This window comes from Rhinichthys klamathensis, unplaced genomic scaffold, assembly GCF_029890125.1.
Source record: "Rhinichthys klamathensis goyatoka isolate OS25496 unplaced genomic scaffold, OSU_Roscu_1.1 h1tg001121l_1, whole genome shotgun sequence".
In the NCBI taxonomy this organism is placed as follows: domain Eukaryota; kingdom Metazoa; phylum Chordata; class Actinopteri; order Cypriniformes; family Leuciscidae; genus Rhinichthys; species Rhinichthys klamathensis.
The window spans coordinates 869-28,492 of NW_026607352.1; the positions used below are offsets into that span (position 1 = coordinate 869).

The 27,624-nt window shown below is 38.6% G+C and overlaps 1 protein-coding gene across 1 annotated transcript; it reads right to left on the reverse strand.

Annotated features, from left to right (window-relative positions):
* Positions 1 to 4,009: 4,009 nt before the first annotated feature.
* pam (peptidylglycine alpha-amidating monooxygenase) lies at positions 4,010 to 26,899 on the reverse strand. The gene is made up of 13 exons (XM_056244812.1): positions 26,547 to 26,899; positions 25,972 to 26,092; positions 24,009 to 24,066; positions 19,609 to 19,696; positions 16,946 to 17,037; positions 16,722 to 16,805; positions 16,337 to 16,385; positions 14,557 to 14,624; positions 14,290 to 14,370; positions 14,112 to 14,188; positions 10,224 to 10,327; positions 4,341 to 4,537; positions 4,010 to 4,122 (listed from the first exon to the last, which is right to left on the reverse strand). The coding sequence occupies exons 1-13, from the start codon at positions 26,630 to 26,632 to the stop codon at positions 4,025 to 4,027; spliced, it is 1,203 nt and encodes a 400-aa protein (XP_056100787.1). The 5' UTR covers positions 26,633 to 26,899; the 3' UTR covers positions 4,010 to 4,024.
* Between the last annotated feature and the right edge of the window lie 725 nt (positions 26,900 to 27,624).

Below are 27,624 nucleotides of genomic sequence, written 5' to 3' on the forward strand. Positions count from 1 at the left end.
TAGCGACGCCTTTCGTTCCTCGTTGCCCCATCAAGCTCTCGCTGGATCCTCTCTTCGGCAACCAAACAAAGGAATGTCTGCACCTCCTCGTTTGACCACGGCGTATTCTTTCGAGTTGCCATAATAATAGTAGTAAGTTTAGTAACTATCTCTGGCCAAACTATTTAAAAATGGCGGGGTTATTCTGGATACTCCATCTGGCGCGTGCAATGATGACCCAGATTCTCTGTGACCAATCAGCAGTCGGCATTGTTTTCACGTCACATTTTAGTATCGGCTTAGCTCGCCTCAGCTCGCTTAGAACCTCGCCGGAGGTGGTACGAAAAAAAGTACCCGAAAGCAGGTACAGGTACAACTTTTACACAGTGGAAAACCAAACAAAGGCGAGTCGAGTCGAGTCGAGTCGAGCCGAGCCGAGGCGAGCTGGTACTGTGTAGTGGAAAAGCGCCATAAGTGACCCCCAAACATTTTAGACAAGTCAAGTTGTGATAACGAACAGGACCACATGAACATGCCAAAAAAACGAAACAAAACAACGACCGCCTTGACCTGACTGCATATACCTACTACAATACACGGATCCATTCAGAATTACTAAACACAGCAAGATACACATGATAAATAAATAAAAAAATTATCCTGAATGTGTGTGAATGTACTGAATGTGTGCACAAATACAATGTGCGATCAGTGCATCGATACACGGTTTGTTTGTGCCTCAATATAACGGACTCGCGTGTGCTTACTGTATATGTCACTCCGACTCCTATGTGTCACTGCAATCGTCTTTACCTCGATTGCAATCCACAACTTTACTAGCGAGACGCTGGTTTGCTTTATCCATCCGAGAAACGTAGTTTGCGTATCATCTGGCCATACAGCGGTGGTATGTTTTGACGTTGCGTTTAGTCTGTATTTCACACACCGCGCGATGCATGCGGGCTCACGCTCTTCAGAAACAATCTCAGAACATGACAAAGCTCGTGTTTTAAAGCTTAGTAGACACTGGAATGAATAATCCACTGAAAACTGGCCGCGAGCCACTGTTCTCTCTGCCATCTCTGATGTAATCAGCCTGGACCTCTTAGATCATCTAACTGCACAACGTAAACTAGTATGTTAATTGCATTAAATTAATTTAACGTGCCAAGGATTTTGAATTAATCGCATGTGTTAACTCATTAACGTTGACAGTTCTAATTAATAATAATTCGCCACATTTATATAGCGCTTTTCTCTGCACTCAGAGTGCTTTACATTGAAGAGGGGAATCTCCTCAACCACCACCAGTGTGCAGCGCCACCTGATGATGATGCGATGGCAGCCATATTGTGCCAGAACACACCGGCTTATTGGTGGAGAGGAGACAGTGATGAAGCCAATCAGTATTTATATGGGGATGATTAGGAGGAGCCATGATGATGGACAGAGGCCAATGGGCAAATTTGTCCAGGATGCCGGGGTTACACCCCTACTCTTTATATATATATATATATATATATATACATACATACACTCACTGGCCACTTTATTAGGTACACCATGCAATTAGCAGGTTGGACCCCCATTTTGCCTTCAGAACTACCCAAATTCTTTATTGGCAAAGATTCAATGAGGTGCTGGAAAGATTCCTTAGGGATTTTGGTCAATGATTTCATCAGAGTTGCGGAAGATTTGTCGGCTGCACATCCATGATGTGAATCTCCCGTTCCAGCACATCCCAAAGCTGCTCTATTAGATTGAGATCTGGAGACCGTGGAGATCATTTGAGTTTAGTGAACTCACTGTCATGTTCAAGAAACCAGTTTGAGAAGATTTGAGCTTTGTGACATGGCACGTAATCCTGCTGGAAGAGGCCATCAGAAGATGGTCCACTGTGGTCATAAAGGGATGGACACGGTCAGCAACAATACTCAGGACGGCTGTGGTGTTTAAATGATGCTCAATTGGTACTAAAGGGCCCAAAGTCTGCCAAGAAAATATCCCACACACACCATTACAGCACCAGCAGCCTGAGCCGCTGATACAAGGCAGGATGGATCCATGTGGTTTACACCAATTTCTGACCCTACCATCCCAACCCTCTACCACCTGTTTAATAGCGTTCCTCTGACCGTCACAGTGCTGAAATATTTCATAGATTTCCATTGGATCTTGGACTAACACAAACATATACCCAGGACCATCAGATAAGGCTGCTAAAACAACTGCTAGACATCTCTTACTGGGCAAAAACACGACCCCACTACCAGGCCTTGAAAAAAAGGCTTCTCATTGGTCCACATGCAGTTTCTTATGAACTAACTGCCTTTTGCCCATCCTGACTCTCATCCCAAGGTTCACAACAGGGTGGCCATGCATAAACCTCCAGATGCAGCCAGGTAATTGACTGGTCACGCCACAACAGTGGCTGGAACAAAGCAGGACAACTCTCCACACACTCCTATACAAAATGGATACAATACTAAACATTCAATTCATACTAATTCAGAGAAATAAGTACCTAACAACAGCTATTCTTAATAAGAGCTAGTCTAAATGAAAGCATACATGACAGTTGAAACTTTTTCAATTATGTTTGGATCTATGCATTCAGAACATTGCTAAAACTTCAGAGGTGGTTTGAGAAGCAAGTAACACAGGTATAATTCAGATTATAGCTTAAGATTATGCAAATGAGCTTCACGTGGAGATGCTAATACATAACATGTATAAATATATTCTGTAAAAAGCAATTAAAATACCATGATATGCAAAAGACAAAGTCATTTTTACAATGAGGCTTCATTTTTTAACATTGGTTATCTTAGAATGAACCATATTTCTACAGCCTTTATTAATCTTAGTTAATATTAATCTCAACATTTACTAATACGTTTAGATCAAGTTATGTTAAAATTAGTTAATGCACTGTGGACTAACATGAACATTTTTATTAACTAACATAAAAAAATGTTAATAATGCTGTAAAAATATATTGCTCATTGTTAGTTTATGCTATTTAATGCATTAACCAATGTTAATAAATGAGACCTTACAGTAAAGTGTTACCAGTTTCAGTAACTGCTGAGGTTAAATGTAAGGAGTTTTGCCATTTAAAAACAGCAGAAATGAGATGCTAGCAGATTATGCAAGCTCTCAGCTTTTTGGTGAGTGAATCCTTTTAAAATTTGAACTCCAAAGAACCTTAAAAACGTTGCTGTGAAGGCAGTCATGCATTGGTGCATTCATCATCAAAAAATTGAGCAATTAAGAAAATGAAAGAAAATTGACGCCTTTGAAACAAATCTCTGATAAACCAGAACATAAACATGTCAAAGCACACAGCTTTCATTTGCACAGCCTCCAGCCTATTCGCATCAACACTAGATTTTCACGTCACCAATGAATCGGATGATGTGTTTAACAGTTTATCAAGCCATATGCCACTCGAAACATGATTTCCTTTCTTTTATGGAACACAAAAGGAAAAATCTTGCAGAAAGTCATCCATACAAAGAAAGAAATGTTATTAAGCTATAAACAGGCCAAGAAATAAGCACAGAAAAAGTAGTGACAAATAAATAAGATTTGAAAATGAGTTTGAGAGCTGTGTCAGAGCGGAAGGCTTTTAGTATTTGCTTATTGTATTACGTTGTTTTTTTTGTATTATGTTTATTATTATTATTTTGTATTAAATTGTTTTATTCGCAAATTATGTTGTTGTCATTTTTGTAAACTTCACTGCAGACTGTTTTTATGATGCTTTTATCCTTTTTTCCATCTTTCACTGTATGGAAAAAAGCAACAGAACAACAACTTTCATGTACCACTGAAAAAAGAAAGTCATGCAGGCGTGGAACAGTTTTTATTCATTTCCCAACCTTTGGATGACTCCCCTTTCTGACACTCGTTTCCAGTCTCGGAGCCTCTACTGATATTGTGTTTTTTTTACAGCAAAAGAGTGCCATTCAGCGTGTCAAATTCGATTTGTAAGGGTATTCCAGCACTGATTGTGTTTCAGGACAGTGTCTCTTAGTCTTGACTATGTCTGTAATTTGAAATAACTTGTAAGCATCTTACCCTGATCCTGGACGTCCTCTTCTCTCTTGGGCTGCTGCAGATCCAAAGACTCCACAGCATCTGTCCAAATCACAACAGAAATGAGAAAATGAGAATATATAGAAGAGAACAAATCAAATTAAGTACATTTCATTTGGAAAACATTCTGGTTTAATGTAAAAAATAAATATAATATAACATATATAATGCAATCATACCATGATACAAGAGTTTGGTCGTACTGCCTACTCTCACTATTGCGTGTGCTAAATCTGGAGATGTGTGTGTTTGGACGGTACCTTTACGAGGAGCTGCCTCGTGCTTCATGGACATCATATGGTCTGGCCTGACCGGGATGGGAGTATTGGCCTCAGAAGGGATGTTTCGGAAAAGCTCACTGCTGCCGTCATCTCCGCAGTTCATGTACGGCACAGCATGGATGTTGTCCATGTAGTACATGATGTAGAAGTTACACATCTCATCGTTGGAGGTGCCTCTGTGAGGAAAACAACAACGGGACATGAACAAACTACCAGCACAGAACACACATACACACATTAAGCATGAGAATATCCAACACAACTTCAGTAGCCGTTGCCTCAGATGACCCCCACAGGCCACTAACCCTCTACATACCGTAAAATGGCAAGATATTTCTCAAAAAAGCTGTTAGGTTTTGTTTTTGTTTTTACGACTTAATAGGATAAAGATGGACTATGCAGGATTTTCAGTAAAAACAACATTCAAACTTGGCCTGTCCTCGTGGGCGGGGTCAACACAGCCAGAAGCCACGCCCCTGAGCAGGAAGCCACGCCCCTTTCCCTGACATCACATCAGGTGCCACAACATTGCGGCCGCATCTCAAGAGCAGCTTCAGACTCAGTCAGGTGTTTTGCAAATATTATTTCAAACAGTTACGCTAATAATTCGATGACTGGCTGTAATTTGCGAGCGAGTTTAGCGATCTTCTGTCTAGCTCACTAATAAACAACAATTACGTGTCATCATAACGAGGGCTTGGAACCAGAGGGGCGTAAGTGGCATTTTGGGCGAAAATGAGTTCTATATATCAAATTAAAGGTCTTGATGAGCTCTATCTAGTTGTGCCAAAAAGACCTATCTGAGATCAAACTGTATTGAATAAAGCAACAAAACAATACAGACCTAACACAAAAGTGTGAGTAATGTTTGGAGCCAGAAGGGCGTAAGTCCACTTACGCCCTTCTGGCTCTGAAAAATACATGTAGGACCCATATTTTTGTTCAGAGCCAGAAGGGCGTAAGTGTAGTTGGTGCCCTAAAACTGCATTCAAAATGGCTGACACAACTGCAGACATGGAACTGTCTGAGGCAGAAACGATTTTGATGAATATTATGAAACAAACTGATGAATCCTACACTCACCTAAAGGATTATTAGGAACACCTGTTCAATTTCTCATTAATGCAATTATCTAATCAACCAATTACATGGCAGTTGCTTCAATGCATTTAGGGGTGTGGTCCTGGTCAAGACAATCTCCTGAACTCCAAACTGAATGTCAGAATGGGAAAGAAAGGTGATTTAAGCAATTTTGAGCGTGGCATGGTTGTTGGTGCCAGACGGGCCGGTCTGAGTATTTCACAATCTGCTCAGTAACTGGGATTTTCACGCACAACCATTTCTAGGGTTTACAAAGAATGGTGTGAAAAGGGAAAAAGCATCCAGTATGCGGCAGTCCTGTGGGCGAAAATGCCTTGTTGATGCTAGAGGTCAGAGGAGAATGGGCCGACTGATTCAAGCTGATAGAAGAGCAACTTTGACTGAAATAACCACTTGTTACAACCGAGGTATGCAGCAAAGCATTTGTGAAGCCACAACACGCACAACCTTGAGGCGGATGGGCTAGCAGAAGACCCCACCGGGTACCACTCATCTCCACTACAAATAGGAAAAAGAGGCTACAATTTGCAAGATCTCACCAAAATTGGACAGTTGAAGACTGGAAAAATGTTGCCTGGTCTGATGAGTCTCGATTTCTGTTGAGACATTCAGATTGTAGAGTCAGAATTTGGCGTAAACAGAATGAGAACATGGATCCATCATGCCTTGTTACCACTGTGCAGGCTGGTGGTGGTGGTGTAATGGTGTGGGGGATGTTTTCTTGGCACACTTTAGGCCCCTTAGTGCCAATTGGGCATCGTTTAAATGTCACGGCCTACCTGAGCATTGTTTCTGACCATGTCCATCCCTTTATGGCCACCATGTACCCATCCTCTGATGGCTACTTCCAGCAGGATAATGCACCATGTCACAAAGCTCGAATCATTTCAAATTAGTTTCTTGAACATGACAATGAGTTCACTGTACTAAAATGGCCCCCACAGTCACCAGATCTCCAATAGAGCATCTTTGGGATGTGGTGAAACGGGAGCTTCGTGCCCTGGATGTGCATCCCACAAATCTCCATCAACTGCAAGATGCTTTCCTATCAATATGGACCAACATTTCTAAAGAATGCTTTCAGCACCATGTTGAATCAATGCCACGTAGAATTAAGGCAGTTCTGAAGGCGAAAGGGGGTCAAATACAGTATTAGGATGGTGTTCCTAATAATCCTTTAGGTGAGTGTATATTGAAGAAGTTGAAGATGAGTCAGAGTTGTTTGAATGCATTTTCTCACAAGAGTGATGACAGTAAGACATAATCATGCCTTGAGAGCCTTACCTTGTTAGCCTAGCCTAGCATGGCTAACGTTAATCCCATTGGTTTGGTCTGATCTGGCTAACTGTGCCTGTGTTCTGACAGAGAATATTCTTTTGAACTTTCTCATAATCTACTTTACCCTAGCCTTGAACTAATAGATTCAGGGCACTCATGTAGGATATTATATTAATAAATATTAATGTGTTAATCATTAAAGGACACAGCCACATGAGGTGAGGAAGAGAGATCAACTTGAGGGACACATGGAGACAGATGGAGGAAGTGAGTTCTGACTTGCATAGAAAATCAGTTAGAACATTACCTTATCTAATCCTTACCCCGAATTATTAGTATCAGGGCATTCATGTAGGATATTAATACATTTTAATTATATAATTTAGGGACACAGCATGAGATGAGGGAGAGAGATGAGGGACACATGTAGACAGCAGAAGATGGGGAAAGAGAGACAGGCAGGGACACAGATCATGCAATTGATGAGGGACACATGGAGACAGAAGAAGATCGAGGGACTGAGACAGTAGACATTGAGCCTGTTTAGGAGGGAGGAAGAGGATGCCAACACACCACAAAAAGGAAGAAAAAGACAGAGAGATGTTGAAAATTGGAAAAGAAACCAACGTAAAAGGTTAAGAAATTCTGGCCAAGGCTACATTAATTCACATGGCATTCATGTTCCAGGAAGGAAGGTGAGGGAAAAGAACTAAAAAGCAAAAAGAACACGAGAGAACTGTCAATTGAATAGAGTATTGAAAAAAAAAGAATTGTAATGAAATCAATTGAACAACTCATGAATTGCCAATCAGAAGTGTGTTTAGCAAGTTCAGTGACTTTAATTACAGTCTGTAGTGTTCAGCAGATGCCCAGAATGGAAAGGTGAAAAAAAATATATAAAAAAATAATAATGAATGAGTTAAATGAAAAATAATTACTTGTTCAAGTGTGATTCAAGTGTTAATTATTCAATCAATTCCCCTTTTGATCAATTATTTTCTGCATTGTTTAGCAGATACGCCCAATATGTCCATAGAAGACTTGGAAATGTTTGGTGCCAAAAAGGCGTATCTGACGTTTTTGACATATTTTTTTATTTTAAAATGTTTTAGAACATGTTCATTGTGTTAATATGCCATACATTTTTTACTTAAATACTCATTCATGTAAGTATGCCTGTGGTTGCAATGTTTGTGGTTTAAGGTTAATGATACAGGTGATTGAAGTGTGGTCAAAATTTTGTTTTGTCTCTCCTGTAAAGTTGGTCAAAAGCCACTTACGCCCCTCTGGCTCCAAGCCCTCGATAAGAACCTAGTAATCTGACGTGTTAAAGAGTGCTTTCAATAGGGGAATAGCAACATTATGGAATTGGTTTGTGTCGAGAACTTAGCAGAGCTTCAGACACAGACGTCACACCCACTGGCCAAACACCCTGAGCACAGCAAAACAAAACACAGGCAGAGGACAGCGTCTCTGATGACACAAACACCACCACACACTGCCACCGCATCACAAGTCACGATTGAGAGGGATTATGTTTGTATGACTCTATACTTTCTTTTTTTGGGAAAATCCTGCATAGTGCAACTTTAACGGGATATCACAGCTGTATATTTTAGCCTTTGTTTTCAGATGCACTCCTAAATACAGAAAAAAGTCAATTGTTATGGCCATTATAGTGTGTGTGTATATATATATATATATATATATATATATATATATATATATATATATATAGGAAACAGTTGTGCTGCTTAATATTTTTTTATAACCTGTGATACTTAAAGAAAAAAATCCTTATTAAAAAGTTTTTTTTTAAAACAGCATTTATTTCAAATAGATTTTTTTTGTAACAATATACACTACAGTTCAAAAGTTTGGGGTCAGTAAGTTTTTTTTTTTGAAAGAAATTAATACTTTTATTTAGCAAGGATGTGTGATGTGTTATAAATTTACATAAAAGGTGATAGTTAAGATTGTTAGAAAAGATTTCTATTTTGAATAAATGCTGTTCTTTTTACATTTTTGTTTATCATTGAATCTTGACAAAAGTATCACATGTTCCAAAAAATTTTTAAGAAGCACAAATAATAAATCATCATATCAGAGTGATTTCTGAAGGATCGTGTGACATTGAAGACTGGAGTAATGATGCTGAAAACTCAGCTTTGATCACAGGAATACATTACACTTTAAAGTATATTAAAATAGAAAACCATTATTTTAAATTGTAATAATATTTCACAATATTATCATTTTTTCTGTATTTTTGATCAAATAAATGCAGCCTTGAGCAGAAGAGATTTCTTTCAAAAACATTAAAAATAATAGTTTCCAAACCTTTGACCTTTTTATATATATTATTTCTTAATCTTTAATCAAAATGTCATCACGCAGTTCAGCAATTCACATTCTGCAACTCTTACTTTTCACAATCCTGTCAACAACCAATGGATACAATTAAGCCCTGCCCTATTTCTTTTGCCAGCTCGATAAGCCATTTCACTCAGAAATTCTTCCATATACACAAGTAAAGGACACAACTTTCATTTCAAGCCAACTTCAAGACTAAGACTAATGCATTTCTGATGTTTCCCACAATTATCGCACCACGACTGTCAGATCTACACCGAATTTTACACTGCACCTCAGAATTACATCAAGTTTAGTGAAATCTGATATTTTGTTGAATAATATAACACTAAATTAAACAAGACACAACTTATTATTTCTACCATAACAAGGTTCTATAATTAAACAGGTTTAATAATATTGTTGGTGCTTGGACTCCTAATTACACTTCTCATGGGGTGCACATACTTTTTCACAGAATTGTATGTATAATGAGGCCTGTAATGTATTCATGTCTGTGTGCTTGTGTGCTCATGTTTCTGGCCAAAGCGGGCAGTTGACAAAGACCAGACTTTAAGTCAACAATCATCTTATCGTGTGGCCTTGAGTCGGGTGTGTGGGCTTCCCGGGAGATGCGTCAGGGCACTATTGTGTGCTCGCTCTGTCACCATGGTAACAGGAATGGCAGGGCACAGGCAAACACACGTCCGAGGAGTCACGCTCAATCGGGATATGATGAAACACACACACACACACACTTCGACGAGCTGACCTATGCAGTGTGTTTCATCACTCAGACACACACACACATACACCACCTGTCGCACCATGTGTCACTTTGTCAGATGGACGTACAGTAGTAAGACAGGTGGTCAGAGACACAGCGACAGGAATCAACACCATGCAAACACAGTGAAAGGAAGACGGTGGAAACGTCACCACATGCACACCGTCATCACTCATCTAGCACACTTACTGCCACTGTAACTCTACATAGGAATGAAAAATAAAAGGTGAAAACTCTTACTGAAAATCTGGCGTCAATTATACATTTTTAAACAATGTTATTAAGTTTTACAAAGCAGTGAGTCTAAATAAAACAACAACAAAAGTTAGTCGGCAAGAACTTACCCGATTTCGGTATTAGTGGTTCTTCCTTCTCCTGTGAACATACATCGGGCTGCTAGTATGTCTCCATTTTTTACGTCAATGGTATTGGTGGCTGGATAAAAAGCCTAAAGTTTAAGTTCGGGGAGGAGAAATAAAATGAAAGAGTTAGTTCAGCCAAAAATGAAAATCCTGTCATCATTCATTCACCCTCACTTCGGTCAAAAAACCCACAAGATATTCTTTAATGAAAGCTGAGAGATTTCGGTCTCTTCAAATGAAAGTCATTCACACCAAAAAAAAGCCTCAAAAAGTTTTACAATAAACTGTAAACATAATCCAAGGCTTCTTAAAGCTGCAGTCCGTAGCTTTTTTAAGTTAAAAATAATCCAAAATAATTATATTAAAAAAAACTTATTCTGCCAGTGGTCAAAACTCTCTGCATGCCATAGCTAGATTCAAAACGGTTAGCTTGTAATAATGATTTTAATTCCAGTGGTACTGGTGGGTTTCCGCGGGAAATTCGAGCATGTCTTTGCGTCATGACGTCACACCCGTACACATAAAGAAGGAGTTTCGGCTAGCCGGCTATACTGCGCGTGACGAGATGTTTAGATGTATAGGCTTTTCTCGCAGCACTTTACATGATTAAACTTATGGCATCCAGAAAGATCCAAACAACAATCATCAGTGTCAACTGGAGATTCAGCAGTTATAAAACACAAAAGACTTCGTACTTCGGATTTAAGGTGGCTAGAGAAAGAGAAAGAAACCGTCTCATGCGAACACAAGGAACATAGGCAGGGCGTTTGGTGCGTGCGTGAACTCCGTGTTTTGAAGGGGTTCGAAACGGAAGAAGAGACGGCCTTTTTCTGCTGAACAAGTAAGACATTTCAATAGTTCAATCGTGTAGCCGTACGTTTTCTTAATTCACACAGTTATGGAGTTTCCTTTGTTGTGCCTTTCTCGTTTTGCTATTATAGAGAATATGAATTCTGAACTACACAGGTAACCATAAAACACATTAAATTTAACATTAGTCACGCAATGCTGATGTTGTTAACATGAACAATTTGAGAACAAAGTAGGCTATAATTTGCACGGTTGCTGTAAATCGCGTTGATTAAATCTAACGAAGCTTATCATGTCGAATGCTTTTCCCCCCTTAGTTGGTCAGAACAAAAATGGATGTTACTTACTTGTTCAGAAGACATTTACTTATGAAAATTCTTATGTTGGTCAAACTTTCAAAAAGTGAATCAGTGATTCTGTATGCCAGTATCCACACAGCGCGGTGACTGACAGCAGCACTCGCCTCAAAGCACTGTGTTCATCCGCGCTGTTTCATGCCGATTTACAACCCACGTAAAGATGATAATTCCGCGAATCACTGCAGTTACAGGTTTCGAACAGAGAGATGGCGACAAAGAGGAAAAGCTACGGACTGCAGCTTTAAGAGACACGATCGCTTGACGGACAGATTTAATTTAGGCTTTTATTCTCAAATAAACATTGGTCAGCACACATTATATGGTAAACAGAAGCTCAAATGTGCTTGACCAGAAATACAGTTGTGGTCAGAATTACTGGCATCCCTAGAAAATCGTATGAGTAAAATATAAAGTATATTCCCATTAATATAAAAAAATAAATAAAAAATTGCACACCAGGGTGAATGGGAACATGAAATTTACCAGCTATGACTTCTTGTTTCACAGGAGTATAAATATGAGGAAACACAAAGGCCAAATTCCCTGGATCATCCATCACAATGAGGAAAACCACAGAATATAGTTCTGATGCGCAGCAAAATATTGTTGCTAAGATTGTTGCAAAATAACAGCTAAAGCATTGAAAATTCCCATTTCCACCATCAGGGCAATAATTAAGAAGTTCCAATCAACTAAAGATGTCACGAATCTGCCTGGAAGAGGACCGGTGTCTATATCACGGCCAAGTTTGAGTGGCCAAAGACCCTCCAAGGATCCCAGATGGAGAACTGCAGAGATTAGTGGAGTCTTGGGGTCAGAAAGCCTAAAAATAATCAAACAACCCCTACATCACCACATGGGAGGGTTTCAAGAAACATCCTCTGCGCTCATCCAAGAACAAACTCCAGCATATGCAGTTGTCAGACACGACTGGGCCTTTAAACGGGACTGGTTTCAGTTGGTCAGATGAAACTAAGAAAAGAGCTTTTTGGCTGCAAACACACCAGAGGGGATTAAAAGTACCCCGTGCCCACGGTTAAACACACTGCTGGAGCTTTAATGTTGAGGGCCTATTTGTTTGCTGGAGGTCCTGGACATCTTGTTCAGATACATGGTATCATGGATTCTAGCAAATACCACCAACAGATGAAAAAATATTAAAAACCTGACGGCCTCTGCTAGAAATCTTATAATGGGCCGTGGTTGGATCTTCCATCAGGACAACGATCCGAAACAAACATCAAAATCAACCCAAAAATGTGTCACTGAGCACAAAATTACGCTTCTGCCATGACCGTCCCATCCTGACCTGAACCCTATAGAAGATGAGCGGCTGAACTGAAGAGGAGAAGCGCCAACATGGATCTGGGAGTCTGAAGGATCTGGAGAGAGTCTGTATGGAGGAACGGTCTCTGATCTCGGGTCAGGTGTTCTCCAAACTCATCCGGCATTATAGGAGAAGCCTCAGAGCTGTTATCTTGTTAAAAGGAGGTTGCAAAAAGTATTTAAGAAAAGGGTGCCAATAATTATGGCCAATGTGTTTTGGAGAAAAGCATTTATTTAATTTACGTCCCACTTTCAATAATTTTACTTTAATGAAAGTAAATGATTTTTTTAAAATGTAAGATTAGGGATGTCCCGATGCGATCCACGTCATCGGTATCGTGCCGATACTGGCCCAGAACGCTAGATCGGAGATCGGAGGGGAGAAAAAAAAAAGCTCCGATACCCATCCAACACAAGCCATGGGAAAATCTAGCTTAAACCATCGCCTAAATGCTTGAATATTAGCCTTTCCCTTGCTGCGACATCCAGTCAAGCGGTGCAGCCTGCCATGTGATAACAGTAAGTTAGGTTGCCAGATTGGGCGGTTTTGCAATATATTTTGCGGGCAAAAATGGCTTTGGGGCGGGTGGATAAAAATTGGGCTGGTTTCGGATCAGTTCAAAATGGATAATTTCAATAAGTCCATTTTTTTGGGAGGAAAAAGCTCAGTATAATATAATAAGCAAAAAAAGACTTCACATATAAAAAAGAAATATAGCCTAAAACAAAAACATTTCAAAAACTGTAAAATGTTAGGTTATATAAAAATAAAACATATCATGATAAACATATTACTGTCTTAAGACAACTCATGTATTATTATAAACGCAAATAATAATTGTCATTATTATTATTATTAGCCTACATTTTTATCCAAAAAAGAAACAAAGCAATTCGTCAAATGTCATAATACAGGTTAAGATTATTAGTATTAGTTCAAGAATAAAGTAAAAATATCGGATTGATATCGGTATCGGCAAATAGCCAAAGCTGCGGCATCGGTATCAGAAGTGAAAAGGTGGTTTCGGGACATCCCTATGCAAGATCAAAAGGATAAACAATGCAGATTTATTTTTACAGCCATCTTTGATCAGATTTACCAGGGGTGCCAATAATTCTGACCACAACCGTATCTTCATTTGTGTTTCGAAGATAACCGAAAGTCTGAGTACAGAATATACATTTTGGCCGAACTATACCTTTAACAAGCAAATCTGCAGACTCAAAAAAACAAAAAACGTATGAGGAGCATATGATTCACAATGACATGACTGACAACCCTTATCAGTGAAACATGACGCATTACCTTCCCTCTCTAGGTGCCACATAGTAACCCATCATGCTCGACCAAGCAGAGAGGACTTGTTAAACATACCTGTGGCAACAGTGGAGACTGGCGCCCGATCTGAGTCCACTGTCCATCTCGAACCCTGTACCCACTCACAACTTTACCTGAAGCACAACACATGCAACATGGTTTCCATTACCATGAAAAGTAAAAGGAGAATTCGCAATGAATTTAGTAGACATAACAAATAAATGCAATATCTCACCAAGGCTGTGTGTGTGTGTCCTGAAGGCAAACGGATACATCGGGAAAGACGTGTAAGTGCAAGCGATGTCTGCATTGGTAACTGCCAACACCAAAAACATCAGACGTCAAAAATAACATAACATACGTTTATAAGGTGACACAAGCATTGATAAACTGATCACAACACTCGAGCTAAAGCTGAGAAGCCTTTCACAACCCCAGATTGTCTATAAGCTTATTAGTGCCAAACTGGAAAATAGTTGAAACTGTCACAAAGTTGGAATACCTTTCTTCCCTGGAGGAATGACAGTGTCCAAAGACATCATCAGGTAAATGCCAGCAATAAAGGGCTGTCTGCATAGAGGACACAACATCCATGGATTTCAGTTAACGTGACAGTTATATGATTAAGCAAGGAATAACTGATGACAGCACACTTAATAATTGAAAAATAATGTACACCTGAGGAGGTAATGCAGACACAATGCAAAGGAGGACATTGTTTTTCCAGTAATTCTACAGTCTGGAGTCAATTTTATTCAACAGTTACCAAGTCTCAAGATATTTTACAGGTTTATTCCTAAAAACACTTTCTTAACATTTGACTTTTTAATATAGTGTCTAACCCGATGAAGATCAGTCACCGCTTAAAACAAAGCTCATTTCGATACAGGTGCAACCACAAATGATGTCTTAGTGGGTGTTCACAAGTTTATTGGATTCAGGTCGATTTACGATTAACAAGCTTCAATCTTAGTTTTGTCTCTGCGTTTCGTTTCATTGTTGACTGCTATTGTAAGTCAAATTAAGTGAGACACATAATAATTAAGGCTTTTGTATTTATTTATTGCCATTTCAGGCTAAACGCTAACGTCGGCTAAGTAACCTGTGTATCTGTTCTCCCTTCCTCGTTTCCTTAAAATATCAGCTGAGTAAAGTAAATGCATACAGAATTTGTATGATTACCTTAGCTAAAGTTAGTAGTCTTTGTCTTTCTAACTGCCATAGGCCCAAAATAGTGTAGTTGCTGCTTTTTTTAAAAATGGTTTTAGTTTTAGAAAATTATAATAAACTTTGATACTAGTAAAATCTATAGTGAATAATATGCATCAAATAATGTTCTTCTTCTTTTCTTCCTGTGGGAGAGCAACCCAGCCAGAAACTACAATAGTTTAATATGAATTAAATGGAAATTATCTTAAATTAAATACAGTTTACTATGTAACCAAAATACCAATGGTCAGAGGAAAAAAAAAACGTACACATATTGTGTGACTTTTAATTATAAACAAGCCCGAAATACACAGGGACTCTTATTTTGAAATGTCTATCCTATTGCAGACTGATCCTTCAAATTCAGACGGGGGAGATAAAATATGCATTCTTACAGCCGTCTAAAACATATTACAATATAAAGACCATAAAGTAGACATTTCCATAATTCATCAACTGAGTTCATAAGCAATCGCTTGGCATAAATGTGCGCCATTCGTTGATTGTGAACCACTTTGATGCAGTCTAAAGCACAGTTTTTAATGTAATCATAGCTTTTTAAAATGTAATAATCAAATCACATTAGGCTGTATTGCGATTTATCCATCCCCCAAATATAGAACACATTAAAATGATAATTTCATTAACATTATACAAAGTCCATAGAGAAACAATGTTTTACTATATTTTTGCATCTTTCTTTGTAAAATTGCTTATCCAAACAGTTATAACTAACCCACAGACTCTCCGAAAGCTTGAATAGATGCTTTTTCCTCAGTGTTTCAAGCTTTTAATAGAGAATTTAGCAGCTGCTCAAATTTAAACTCAAACTATTTATTGGCACATTACAAGAATACAAAAAAAACGTGATTTCATTTTATTCGCAAGCTCAAAAAGGAAAATTCCCTTTCTGATGTAGATCTCAAATCTCATTTTGCAGTTCAATTCAAAAACAGGTTAGGAACAACATGAAGGTGAATAAACAATGACAAAATGTTCATGTTTGGGAGCAACAAATATGTCTTATGAATGACAAGTCACAGTTATGTTAAAATCTGGTGCCAATTACTTACGGTTTGGAAGTCATTCTTAAAGTGAGTCCTGAGCAGTCTCTATGATGATCTACAATCAAGACGAGATGAACACATTAGTCCCATCTCAAGACACAGAAACGCTGCTTTTCATCACCGTCACAGCCACAATACAACAGCTTTCAATGGGCAGGACTGCCTAAACAGCAGGACTAGCAGTGATTGACAGGCCTCTGGGTGCATACAGAGAGTTGTCAAAATGAGAGGAGAGAGAAGTAAATAAAATGTATTTTCCAGTGTACTATTCTTTTAACTTATCATAGTAACTAGTAACAGCATGTCAAGTGTGGTGGATGAAAACATAAAAACATGCTGATTTCACAATGCTGTTGCGTTATCTCTGGATCTGCTGTATTGCTGAGTTTACCTCTGAAATTGTTGACATCACCATAATGAATTTGCAGCACAAAGTAGTTAATTCTGGTGTCTCCCCCAACTTTAAAGCCAACGTCTGCAAAATAAGATGACACTTCAGAGTTGGTTTGATTATGTTTCAGATAAGTGCATTTACTCATCGCGATCACGTATAGGTTACACTGGCTGCTTTGAGACAGAGAGAAGAGGAGGAACGGTGAAGAGGAAGGGGAGCACCTTTGGGTAGTTTGGTTGGAGGAGCATTCCTGGCCCAGGCATACATGATCTTGGCCTGATCCCGACAGGTGCCCAGCTCTCTCCCACAATCCCTGAGCAAAACAGCAACAACAACACGTCAGAAATTATCCTCCAGCTTAGCATTATTACTCAGTTAACACATCCATTCACAATGGTAAAGTTAGAATTGTGTTATATTAATACAAATTTGAGTGAAAAAAAAAAAAAATGTGAGAAAATTCCAATGCCATTGGTTGAGCCAATAATGTCAGACTGGTTGATATGCTTAAACAAAACTATCATCAAACATACAGATGCATGTTTTCAGCCATAGTGTTTATTGGCAAATCCACCGAGCAGCACAAATTATAGGAAATTATCCATTACTTATTAAAGGGGTAGTCCACCCAAAAATGTAAATCCTGTCATCATTTACTCGCCCTCAAGTTGTTCCAACCCTGCATGAGTTTCTCTCTTCTGAAGACAAAAGAAGATATTGTGAAGGATGTTGGTAATCAAACAGTTGATGGACAACATTGACTAGTATTTTGTTTCCATACTGTGGGAGTCAGTGGGGTCTGTTGGTTACCCATATTCTTCAACATGTCTTCTTTTGTGTTCAGCAGAAGAGAGAAACTCATGCAGGGTTGGAACAACTTGAGGGCGAGTAAATGATGGCAGGATTTACATTTTTGGGTGGACTATCCCTTTAAGGTGTTACACCTTTAACAAATAAAGAACGCATATACATATGTATGTGTGTGTGTGTGTGTTCATTATTTCATAAAATAAAAAATGTCTATAAGTTAGCACAGATCAGATCTAACATTTGGAGACGTATGAAGATATGCATTTCATCCATAATCCTCTGGGTGGTATACGGAGATGGGTTGTTTTTTACTTCGAAAAGAAACAAATGTTATTTAAAAAAAAAAAAAAAAACACGTACAATACCGTCCTATGTGGTCGAAAGCGAAAAGTCTGAAAGCTTAAAGTTTAAAGTGTGTAATTTTAATGTGGGTGTGGCTATTTAATTTTATCTACATTTTCAACACTCAGTCCAACCTGAGTTATGTTGAAGCCCTAATCAGATCTGATGATTTATACACCTTGTAAAAAACTCTATTGACTAGTTTTCAAGATGATAGTGTATCCAAATATTCTTCCCCTCATAAACGACCCATGACCCAACCCAACAACCCATGGTCCCACAGCACTGAGGCTGCAGATGACTCTTGCTGTCTTCAAATGACGTATTTTTGCCAGTTTGGCATATTAATTAGCCTATTTCCACGCTGAGCTCCAGAAGCCTCACATCAAACAGCACGAGCAGCGCCCGCAGCATCTCCATGATGAATGTTTTATACGTTCCAGAGAGAAGCTACTGGAAAACTGATGGCAGGGGAATCGAGCCAGTGTTGTTCAAATGAGGCAGAGATGCGGTATATTTCAAATATATTTTAGCTTTATCAAAGCATGCATAAAAAAAAACATTTTGAGTTGCCATGTATTGAGTTTTGTTTATCAGGTGATATGTATTGACACATTTTAAAGTGAATGATTTATCACGCAGACCATGGAAACTGAAGAAACTGAAGACACCCCCCCCCCCATTCAGGTCATCTCTCAGATGCTGCTGTCGTCAAGCTGCACACGGTTGCCACGGTAACAGGCCGTTTCATCACTTTTCTATGAGGAAGGTGCTGTTGTTGCACACATTACCCAAAGAATTCAGTTTAATCTTGGTAATAATGCAGAGGTGTGACATTACAGGCCAGAGGACAGCTGAGATTTGAGATTTAATGACTTGTTTTCAAAACCGTATGACTAGTTCACTAAAAGAATTCACTTCTTTTAAGTTTGCATTTGAGGTGAGGCTGTAATATAGGTGTGCTGGAACAGACACTCATTATCATGGTAATGTTTCCAAACAGAAAAGCAAGAATATGAATTGTTTCCCAAACACTCCCACATTTGTTCCCAGACAAACAGGAACTGTGATCCCGCCCGCAAACTCACTTCAGTTTGAATCAGAGGTCAACATGTCAAACGCTCAAACAGAGAGATCGATGTTCTGGAAGTCCCACAAGGCCACACTGTTTACAGTCTTCAGGAACTCGGCAGTCAGTGGATTATTTACAGTATTGGCTATGTACTTAAAACAGTGAGAGGAGTTCAGTGTTTTTACCAGGAAACAACTGAGACCGTTTCTGCCATTGTTGACGTTATTTAACAGAATTTAAATATGCATGAGCTCGCCAAGATTTGAATATATTTGAAAATAAATGATTTGATGTATAGAAAGCTCAGCATTTATTTGTAGAAAATTCTGTATCAATGTAAAAGTCCAACTTTACATTCTGTATCAATGTAAAAGTCCATGTAAAAGTCCATGTAAAAGTCCATTTAATGTGTCCTTGCTGAATAAAAGTATTCATTTCTTAAAAAATAATAAAAAAAATAAACATTTCAACGGTAGTGATACAGCATGTATGCAGTTTTTGTTTGAGCATCCCAACCAGCTTGACAATGTTATTATAGTGCCACTAACAATCGTGTCTGCAAATTAAACTGGGGCAAAATCAAGTAATGGTAACATCACAGAAATAAAATCACACACACACTTCCCCATTAACCAGCAGAGACACTCTGAGGTCACTCACCAGTATCCTTGAGTGGCATAAGGGGTTTTGCAGCCGTATAAAATCATGTGGTGGGCTGTGTCCATACTGGCATGAGGAACAAAGTCCACTGAGGAGAGAAAGGTTTTTTAAGTCAGTAATGAAGATGGAAAGGTGAGCATCTTGAAAGACAATCAAATGTATCTTGATAAATCAGCGTCAGAGCATTTCTGCACACAAACTACTGTAAAGTCAGCTCTCTTTAAAGAGGTCTCACTCGCAAAGCTGGCACAAGCTATATCAAATTATTGGAAAACTGTTTACTCAGAAATCGCTGGTGCATTTCACAAATAATTACAAAGAAATGGCAAGTAACACAATGAATTAAGCATGAAATTTTGAAGTGAAATTTTCCAATAATCTTTGTTTTATTTACAACTTCAAAACAAATCATCTTTTAAACAGCACAGGTTTGCAGGAAACCTCTGTGAAGCGTTAGAAAGGGTGAATGCTGTTTGCTTGCTGGCATAAACCACAGTGAACATCAATATGCTGTCCTAAAAGTGATGGATATCTTCAGGAAAGGCCTCTCTCTCTCTACTGTGGTTATGAATAATTGATGGGATGTTTGATTGATGGCGATAGCAAGACAGACATAATGTATCTCTCAGAAGTCTGGGTGGACCTGCTTTCCCTGTAGACCACCACAATGCAACAACACAATAATGAACACAGATTACAGATTCAAAACAAGTCAGTTCCACACAACCAGTCAACAGTTACAATAAATTAACGTTCGCGATCCCTCAACTTGCTTCATTGCAAGATGGATATGGTTGAATGTAATGACACAGTTTAATAAGTGAGATGTTGATTCAGTAACGGCTCGGACTGATTCAATGAGTTCATTCACTGAATGATTCGTCTGATTTATTTAAACTAGGGATGGACCGATGTGAACATTTTGGCCGATAACCGATAATTCCTTATATTTGAAAGCCGATAACCAATATATTGGCCAATAAATCTAAATCCACATTTTTGAGAGCCTGAGTACAAAAACAAAAGTCTCACCATCCCAAGCACACAATTATAATGTCCACTTTTTATAATTTGATGTAGTCTATATGACAGACTTGCGCTGCACATGTTGCACTTTACTGTATTTTCCTTTTTCAAAGTGATTTCAATCATATTTCAGGCAAATCAAACCCATCATGTTGAACAGTGCGCATCTGAAGTGTCTCAGCTGAAGGAAACAAACAATACATTATTTATCGGCTTTAATATTTTGGACAAATTTTCTTATCGGGTCGATAATGATAATATAAAAAATGATCATATATCGGCCAAAACCGATATGGTGGCCGATTTATTGTGCATCCTATGGAAGTAAAATAATCCCAAATGTTTTTGAAACAAAAAGCCTGTTGAATTGTACTACTTGAAAAAAAGATGCATTGCATTAACCCTGCTTGTATTTTAATGCATTGTATTTTAAGGGCTTGCATTTTTATAGGCTGAAATATAGCATGGTTGAATATTTAAGCTGTGAATATTTCAAATCAAAACATTTCAAACACATTTTCATTAGTAAAATTTCAATAATCCATATTCACCTTTCATATTTCATATCCCAAATATTCAAACTGATTAAAAATACAACCTATAATATTCAACAGGCGGTTTTCGGTCCATTTTATTTCGCTTTGCAAATTCGCTTCCACAAATTCAGTGGTTCAAATTCGACAGTAAATTCAACGTTGACATCCAGGAGCTGCAGGAAAAGCAGTAGATTACCGAGCATAATCTCCATCTGCTGTTAGTCGACCACACCAGCAGGGGGTGCAAGCGCGTGTTGTTGACGAAGACCAGAGCAACAGTTAGTGCAAGCCATTCATTCATAAAAACTTATTTACAAAAATGTAAGTGTATTTGTGATTATTATGACGTCTGTTTTATGTGAAATTCAGTGTGTTCACGATTACTTTTCCTGTGTATTACTTCCCCCGACGCGGATGTACAGATCCAGTGTTACATTTGACATATTTCTCTTGGTTGTTTAGTTGCCTTAACCTTATATTGCAGTGATGTGCTGCAGTACTAGGGGTTGGTTTCCATCAATATGTCAGGATTCCCCTGCTGGACATATAAAACGCTTAACGTAGCTTAATGGACATAAAAGACCAAACTCGCAGGCTAGCAGATGGACTCAGAATATGAATTTAATGCTGAGCGTTTCCCAGTGATATACTGGCATAAATTTGGTTTGACATTGGACATTCGCACATTTAGGGACCGTCTCTAAAGTTACATACGAAATTGGTATACACGTTTCTAACTTAAATACCATTTGAAAAGAACGACTTACAGTCATAAAACCAACTGTAAAGTGTTCATGTAGGTGTCAGGCTCAGGCATAATGCGCAATTTATTCAAATAGATTGAAGTTTGCTATTGAAGTTAGAAACGTTTAGGCCTATAGGACTTGTTACTTTAGAGACGGTCCCTAAATGTGCGAATGTCAACCCAATTTTACATTTAGTCTTTTAGCTGGCACTTTTATCCAAAGCGACTAGTTAAACTAACAATATAGAACAACAATATGAAAGTGCTACTTCCCAGTTTAATCTAATGCAGTACATGTACAATACATACTTTCCAAATAAGGTGCGAGTTTGGTCTTTTATATCACTGTAGTCCATTAAGCTACGTTAAGCGCTTTGTCCTGACGGAATTCGGGGAATCTTTGAGTATGATGATGTATTGAGGGAAACCGACTATAATCCCGTTCACTGTTGAAAAGGCTGATAACATAAGGCTACACAGGGAAAGTAACAATGAATGAAACATAAAAACAGCTTTTGTGCCTTTATCATCTTTTCATCATATATACTGACCCAGATAATCGTCACAAAAAACGTAATGCATGCTGAGTTTTTATGAATGAATGGCTTGCACTAACTGTTGCTCTGGTCTTCGTCAACAACACGCGCTTGCACCCCCTGCTGGTGTGGTCGACTAACAGCAGATGGAGATTATGCTCGGTAATCTACTGCTTTTCCTGCAGCTCCTGGATGTCAACGTTGAATTTACTGTCGAATTTGAACCACTGAATTTGTGGAAGCGAATTTGCAAAGCGAAATAAAATGGACCGAAAACCGCCTGTTGAATATTATAGGTTGTATTTTTAATCAGTTTGAATATTTGGGAAATGAAATATGAAAGGTGAATATGGATTATTGAAATTTTACTAATGAAAATGTGTTTGAAATGTTTTGATTTGAAATATTCACAGCTTAAATATTCAACCATGCTATATTTCAGCCTATAAAAATGCAAGCCCTTAAAATACAATGCATTAAAATACAAGCAGGGTTAATGCAATGCATATTTTTTTCAAGTAGTACAATTCAACAGGCTTTTTGTTTCAAAAACATTTGGGATTATTTTACTTCCATACATCCCTAATTCAAACCAGTAACTCCTGATTTTTTTAGTCTTTCTGAATGATTCATCAAATGAATGAATGAATGAGGCATTTATATAGCGCTTTCATATGTACTTAAATGAGCCATTTTCAGTCACTCAGATTACACCTCTTTCGCTGTGTGTGTGTGTTTTAGCTTGCAGCTCGCATGGACAGGACAGTTTTATAGATAGACGTCCGTTGTCTTGTTATCTCATCACATTCATTACAGACTGCAATCTCATATTCATTTTACTCGGGTAAAATATACATTTGCCATAGTGATGGAGATTCAGAACTGCAGGAAAGACTGGCGATAGTAACACTAATGAAAGTCTTATACTGGCTGACAAATTTATACTGGTTTAATCGGTACATCGCTTCCCCTGCTACAATTATTAATATATTACAAAAGTATTCAGATAAAGAATATACAAAAGAATATCAGAAAGTCTCTAAAACCTGAATAAACCATCACCACCCATACAGTAAATGATCAACTGTACAAGAGGACCAAAGGTCTCCAACATGCACTTATTTTACTGGCAGTGAGTGTTGAGGTTGAACTGTGCTGGCGAACACAAACAGCCTGCCATTACTCAGTATCATGGGATTTACTGGCCCGGATGACTTGTGTAAAGATCTGCTTAAGCACACAGCAGGACACGGAGACTCAGGGAGTCTCATCTGAACATTACACTGGAGAGACTGAACAAGATTATACCTTTAAAGCCTGACCAGATTAAACATTCATTTCGTCATCGAGATCACAGATAACAAATAACGTTCAAGCTTATGATATGCAGGTTGGATATTCATATCCACTCCTTGTCCAAACATGACAGTGCACATGCACTCCTATAAAAATAATGGAGGCAGGTTTCATTCGTTGTGTACTTAAGAACTCATAACGTCCTTGTTCAGTCTCAAGTCTGGTCTATTTGTAGACAATTCATGTTGGTCATCTACTCACCTATGTAGGCCTCCCGGGACGTGGGGACAGGGACAGCCATACAGAAGTAGCTGTCAGACTGTTAACAAACAAACAAACACGTATAAGACAGTTTCTATCAAACATACACAGATTCATTGCTGGCCATGTATACAAAATGCATTCTGGGTGATGCTGTCATAGTAAATATCATTAAGGAAATGTCATATAGTCATTTCCAATTGAATTTTAAGCAATATCTACAGTGTGTGTCTCAAATGAATTTTAGGAAGAGTCATCATCTGGCCTTACAACCATATAGCTTATTGCAAAATATATACTAATACCATTTAACACAACATGCAATAATTGGCATCACATAACTTCATTACATCAAGTTTTATTAACTAAATGATCAAAAGCTGAGTGTTATTTCATATAACACTGGATTAAAAATGTAAAGAATGTCAAAGAATTCTTATTTACAACTATATAGTATAGTAATGTTAAAAAGTTTATATTTACATAATGCATATTTTTTCCAATTGTGGAACCAGATTCAGGTGAACTATATTATAAATACTGCTACTGCATAAACTGTACGTTTGTATGCATAGTATTATACAAGCTGCATTAATTAGATTCATTATTTTATATATATAAAAAAATAATATGAATATGTATGTATATATACATACAACTTTATAGGCCATTCCAAAGCTTTCATTTTCTTGTTTTTCAACCATTTTGAGGTAGGCTTGCTTGTAACACTGTAATATGATCTTTATTTAGACAAATCCTCTCTTTCTCCAGATTCAGTTCACTCAGCACCATCAGACATACGAAAAAAACGTAGCTTAAATCTGCAGCAACGAGTACAGCTCTATTCATTACAGAGTGTGAGGAGACACAGTCCTAGCCATGCAGAAAAACTGTTAGTACCAAGAGATAATGAATCATCTGGAGGCCATTAGGGACAATACTTGTCTGCTTTTTAGGGGGAAATTGTTAATTTTATGCTTTTTTGCACTATTTTGGTCTTCTGGATTTAAAATCTTAAATATGCCTATGGCACTTAAATCGTCAAAACATTCGATTTAATTAACAAAATAAGCTTGCGCAATTAACATAATATGAAAATATATGACCGCGACCGGAGACGACGGACACACACACGGAGAGCATCAGCTTTAGTTTCTGCTCTGATAACCGCTAGATCACGCCAAACGCTGGGAGTGTGTGTTAGAAATCAGGAATGGTGAGAGAACATTGTGCTTGGTACATTTTTCGTCTTCAAACCAAACTTGGGTCTTCAGTCGACAAAGTTAAGGGCTAAATCCCCTCTGGCTAGTGAGCTTCCCATGATGTTTACACAGAAGGTCAGTAGGCAGTCTAGAGCGGACAACTTCAAAATGTTGTAGATCCAGTTTAGAGGCATCTACTTGTGATCAGATCGACCAAATCTTAATACCAGGTGTAAACAGGGCCTACTGTACATCTATGACTCATCGGTGTGTCATAATTATTCATGAGACTATGTGTCCTTATCTTATAAAAAGACACTTCTTTTAATTATTCAGGCTTTCCTATGACAGATGCTTCAAAATGCAACGGCGTGAATATATATGTTTGATACAGAGCACAAATGCGAATGGCTGTGGATTTATTTGTGCATTAAATTACAGCTTTCACGGGATGTGTGTGTATTTGTGTATTGTGTACACAATGAGCTTACAAAATCATAATATATCTGCTAATTTTGATTCATGCAATGGTGAACTGCAGCGTTTTTTGTGGTAAGCTTGAACTCAATGACAGAGTAATATATATATATGTATCTGCCTTGATCAGAAGCCGCTGTGTTGTCGGTCTCCCCCCTCCCCCCTCCACTCCACTTTTAGCATTTTTAAAAACTGTGGTGAGAACTAACCAGAGATGAAACAGTAGGTTTCATGACCTTTAAAGAAATGTGCAAACAACAAAGATGATGTACAGAAACTCTTACCTCTGTTGGAATTACTCCCGGTATGCGAATATCGAGTGAAAAGTTGTAGGGATTGGACAGGACAAAAGGCTGCCTGGTCCTCGAGCAGTCATTGGGCTCTGACCAGGCATGTTCCTGAAACCTGTCAACAACAACAACAACAACGTGAATGTGCTTTGCTATGTGGTTGCTATTACTATTTTGAGTTTAGATGTTAATTTACTAAAATAAACAACACTTATCGATTTCATTGTGACATACATCCAAGTGACAGATTATTGGAACAGAAAACATGCATGGCGGGGACTCATCAGTTGTCGTTTGGATGTTGAGATGTGGGTGTGGCAGTAAAAGCTGAGTGTGAGCTTGCGGTCGACTGTGGAGGGGGCGGGGTTTAAGCGCACTAGACCATTGGTGAAGCCTTACACGCGTCACCAGAGACGAGTCAGGCGTTTACACCGGAAGATGACATTTTGATGAAACGTTACAAGGTCAAAACATGAAAAAATGAAACATGCGTGGATGAAATGTTCACAATAACATGCATTTCGAAAACATTCGTTTCATGCCGATTTAAAGGAAATGAATTGCCTCACCTCTTGAACCTGTACATGGGGCTTTGGGTACTGTGGCACTGAAAGAAGAGCGCAAACACGAATACGCCGCACCCCAGCATGCCCATCTCTGACTGGATGCAAGAACGATCAACAACAGAACTGAAAGTAAGCCGATGCGTTAATCCTGCTCTGCCGCCATAAGCATCGGCAACACTCAGCTACTGCGACTGCTCCGGTTGTTCTCTCCTCACGCTCTCCTCACTTGCTCAATCTCTTCAAAGAAGTGCCATAAAACAGTCCACCGTCTCAGTCGCCTCCACTCTGAATGAAACCAGGGCTGTCCGGATACAGAACGACCACCGAAGGAGGAGATGATGATGAAGAAGAGGAGGAGGAGGCAGGCTTTCTGGATCTCACGCCGGGCAGAGCATATCACAAATGCAACATCAGGCTTCTCTCGCAACCTGCAAAAACAGCCGCCAAAAAATGAGAATAGATAAATATTAAATAATAAAAACAGCACTTTCAGAATAATGAGCGAGATCGATTCTTACACTCCCTACCAACATTCATGAAATATATATACATGCACAGAGTCCGACTCTGAAGAGAGAGACTGAGGGAACGGGTGGAGAGAGGAGAAGTGAGAGAGCACACAATAATCTAATCACAGAGGATTCCCATAACAATACCCTCGGAGACGCAGTCAGGAGTGAAGGGGCCTCAGCAGTGCACAGGGAACGACTGCTGGAGACGTCACTGTACTGGGAATCATGGGAGCTGAGTGCATCTTCAATGTGTTTATCCTGAGCGCGCCATCACAATATGCCCACGTTCAGTCAGTGTCAATGGGATGCAAAAACAGACGCTACCACGCTAATCATGACTGAAACCCTTTTTGTAATGACAGATGTCTCAAGATGATGAGGAAAGGCCTAACCAAAGAATGATAAATAAACAGTAGAAAAAACAACCAGACCGGATCTTTCCCGTCTGTTTTTTCTTCTTCTGCCGTTTATGTATCTTGGAAAGGCTTTCAGAAATGGGCTTACAGTCTTTCAATCTAAGCTGAACTAATCCTCTCGACAGACACTGTTGGAAATTAACAAGGAGCTGT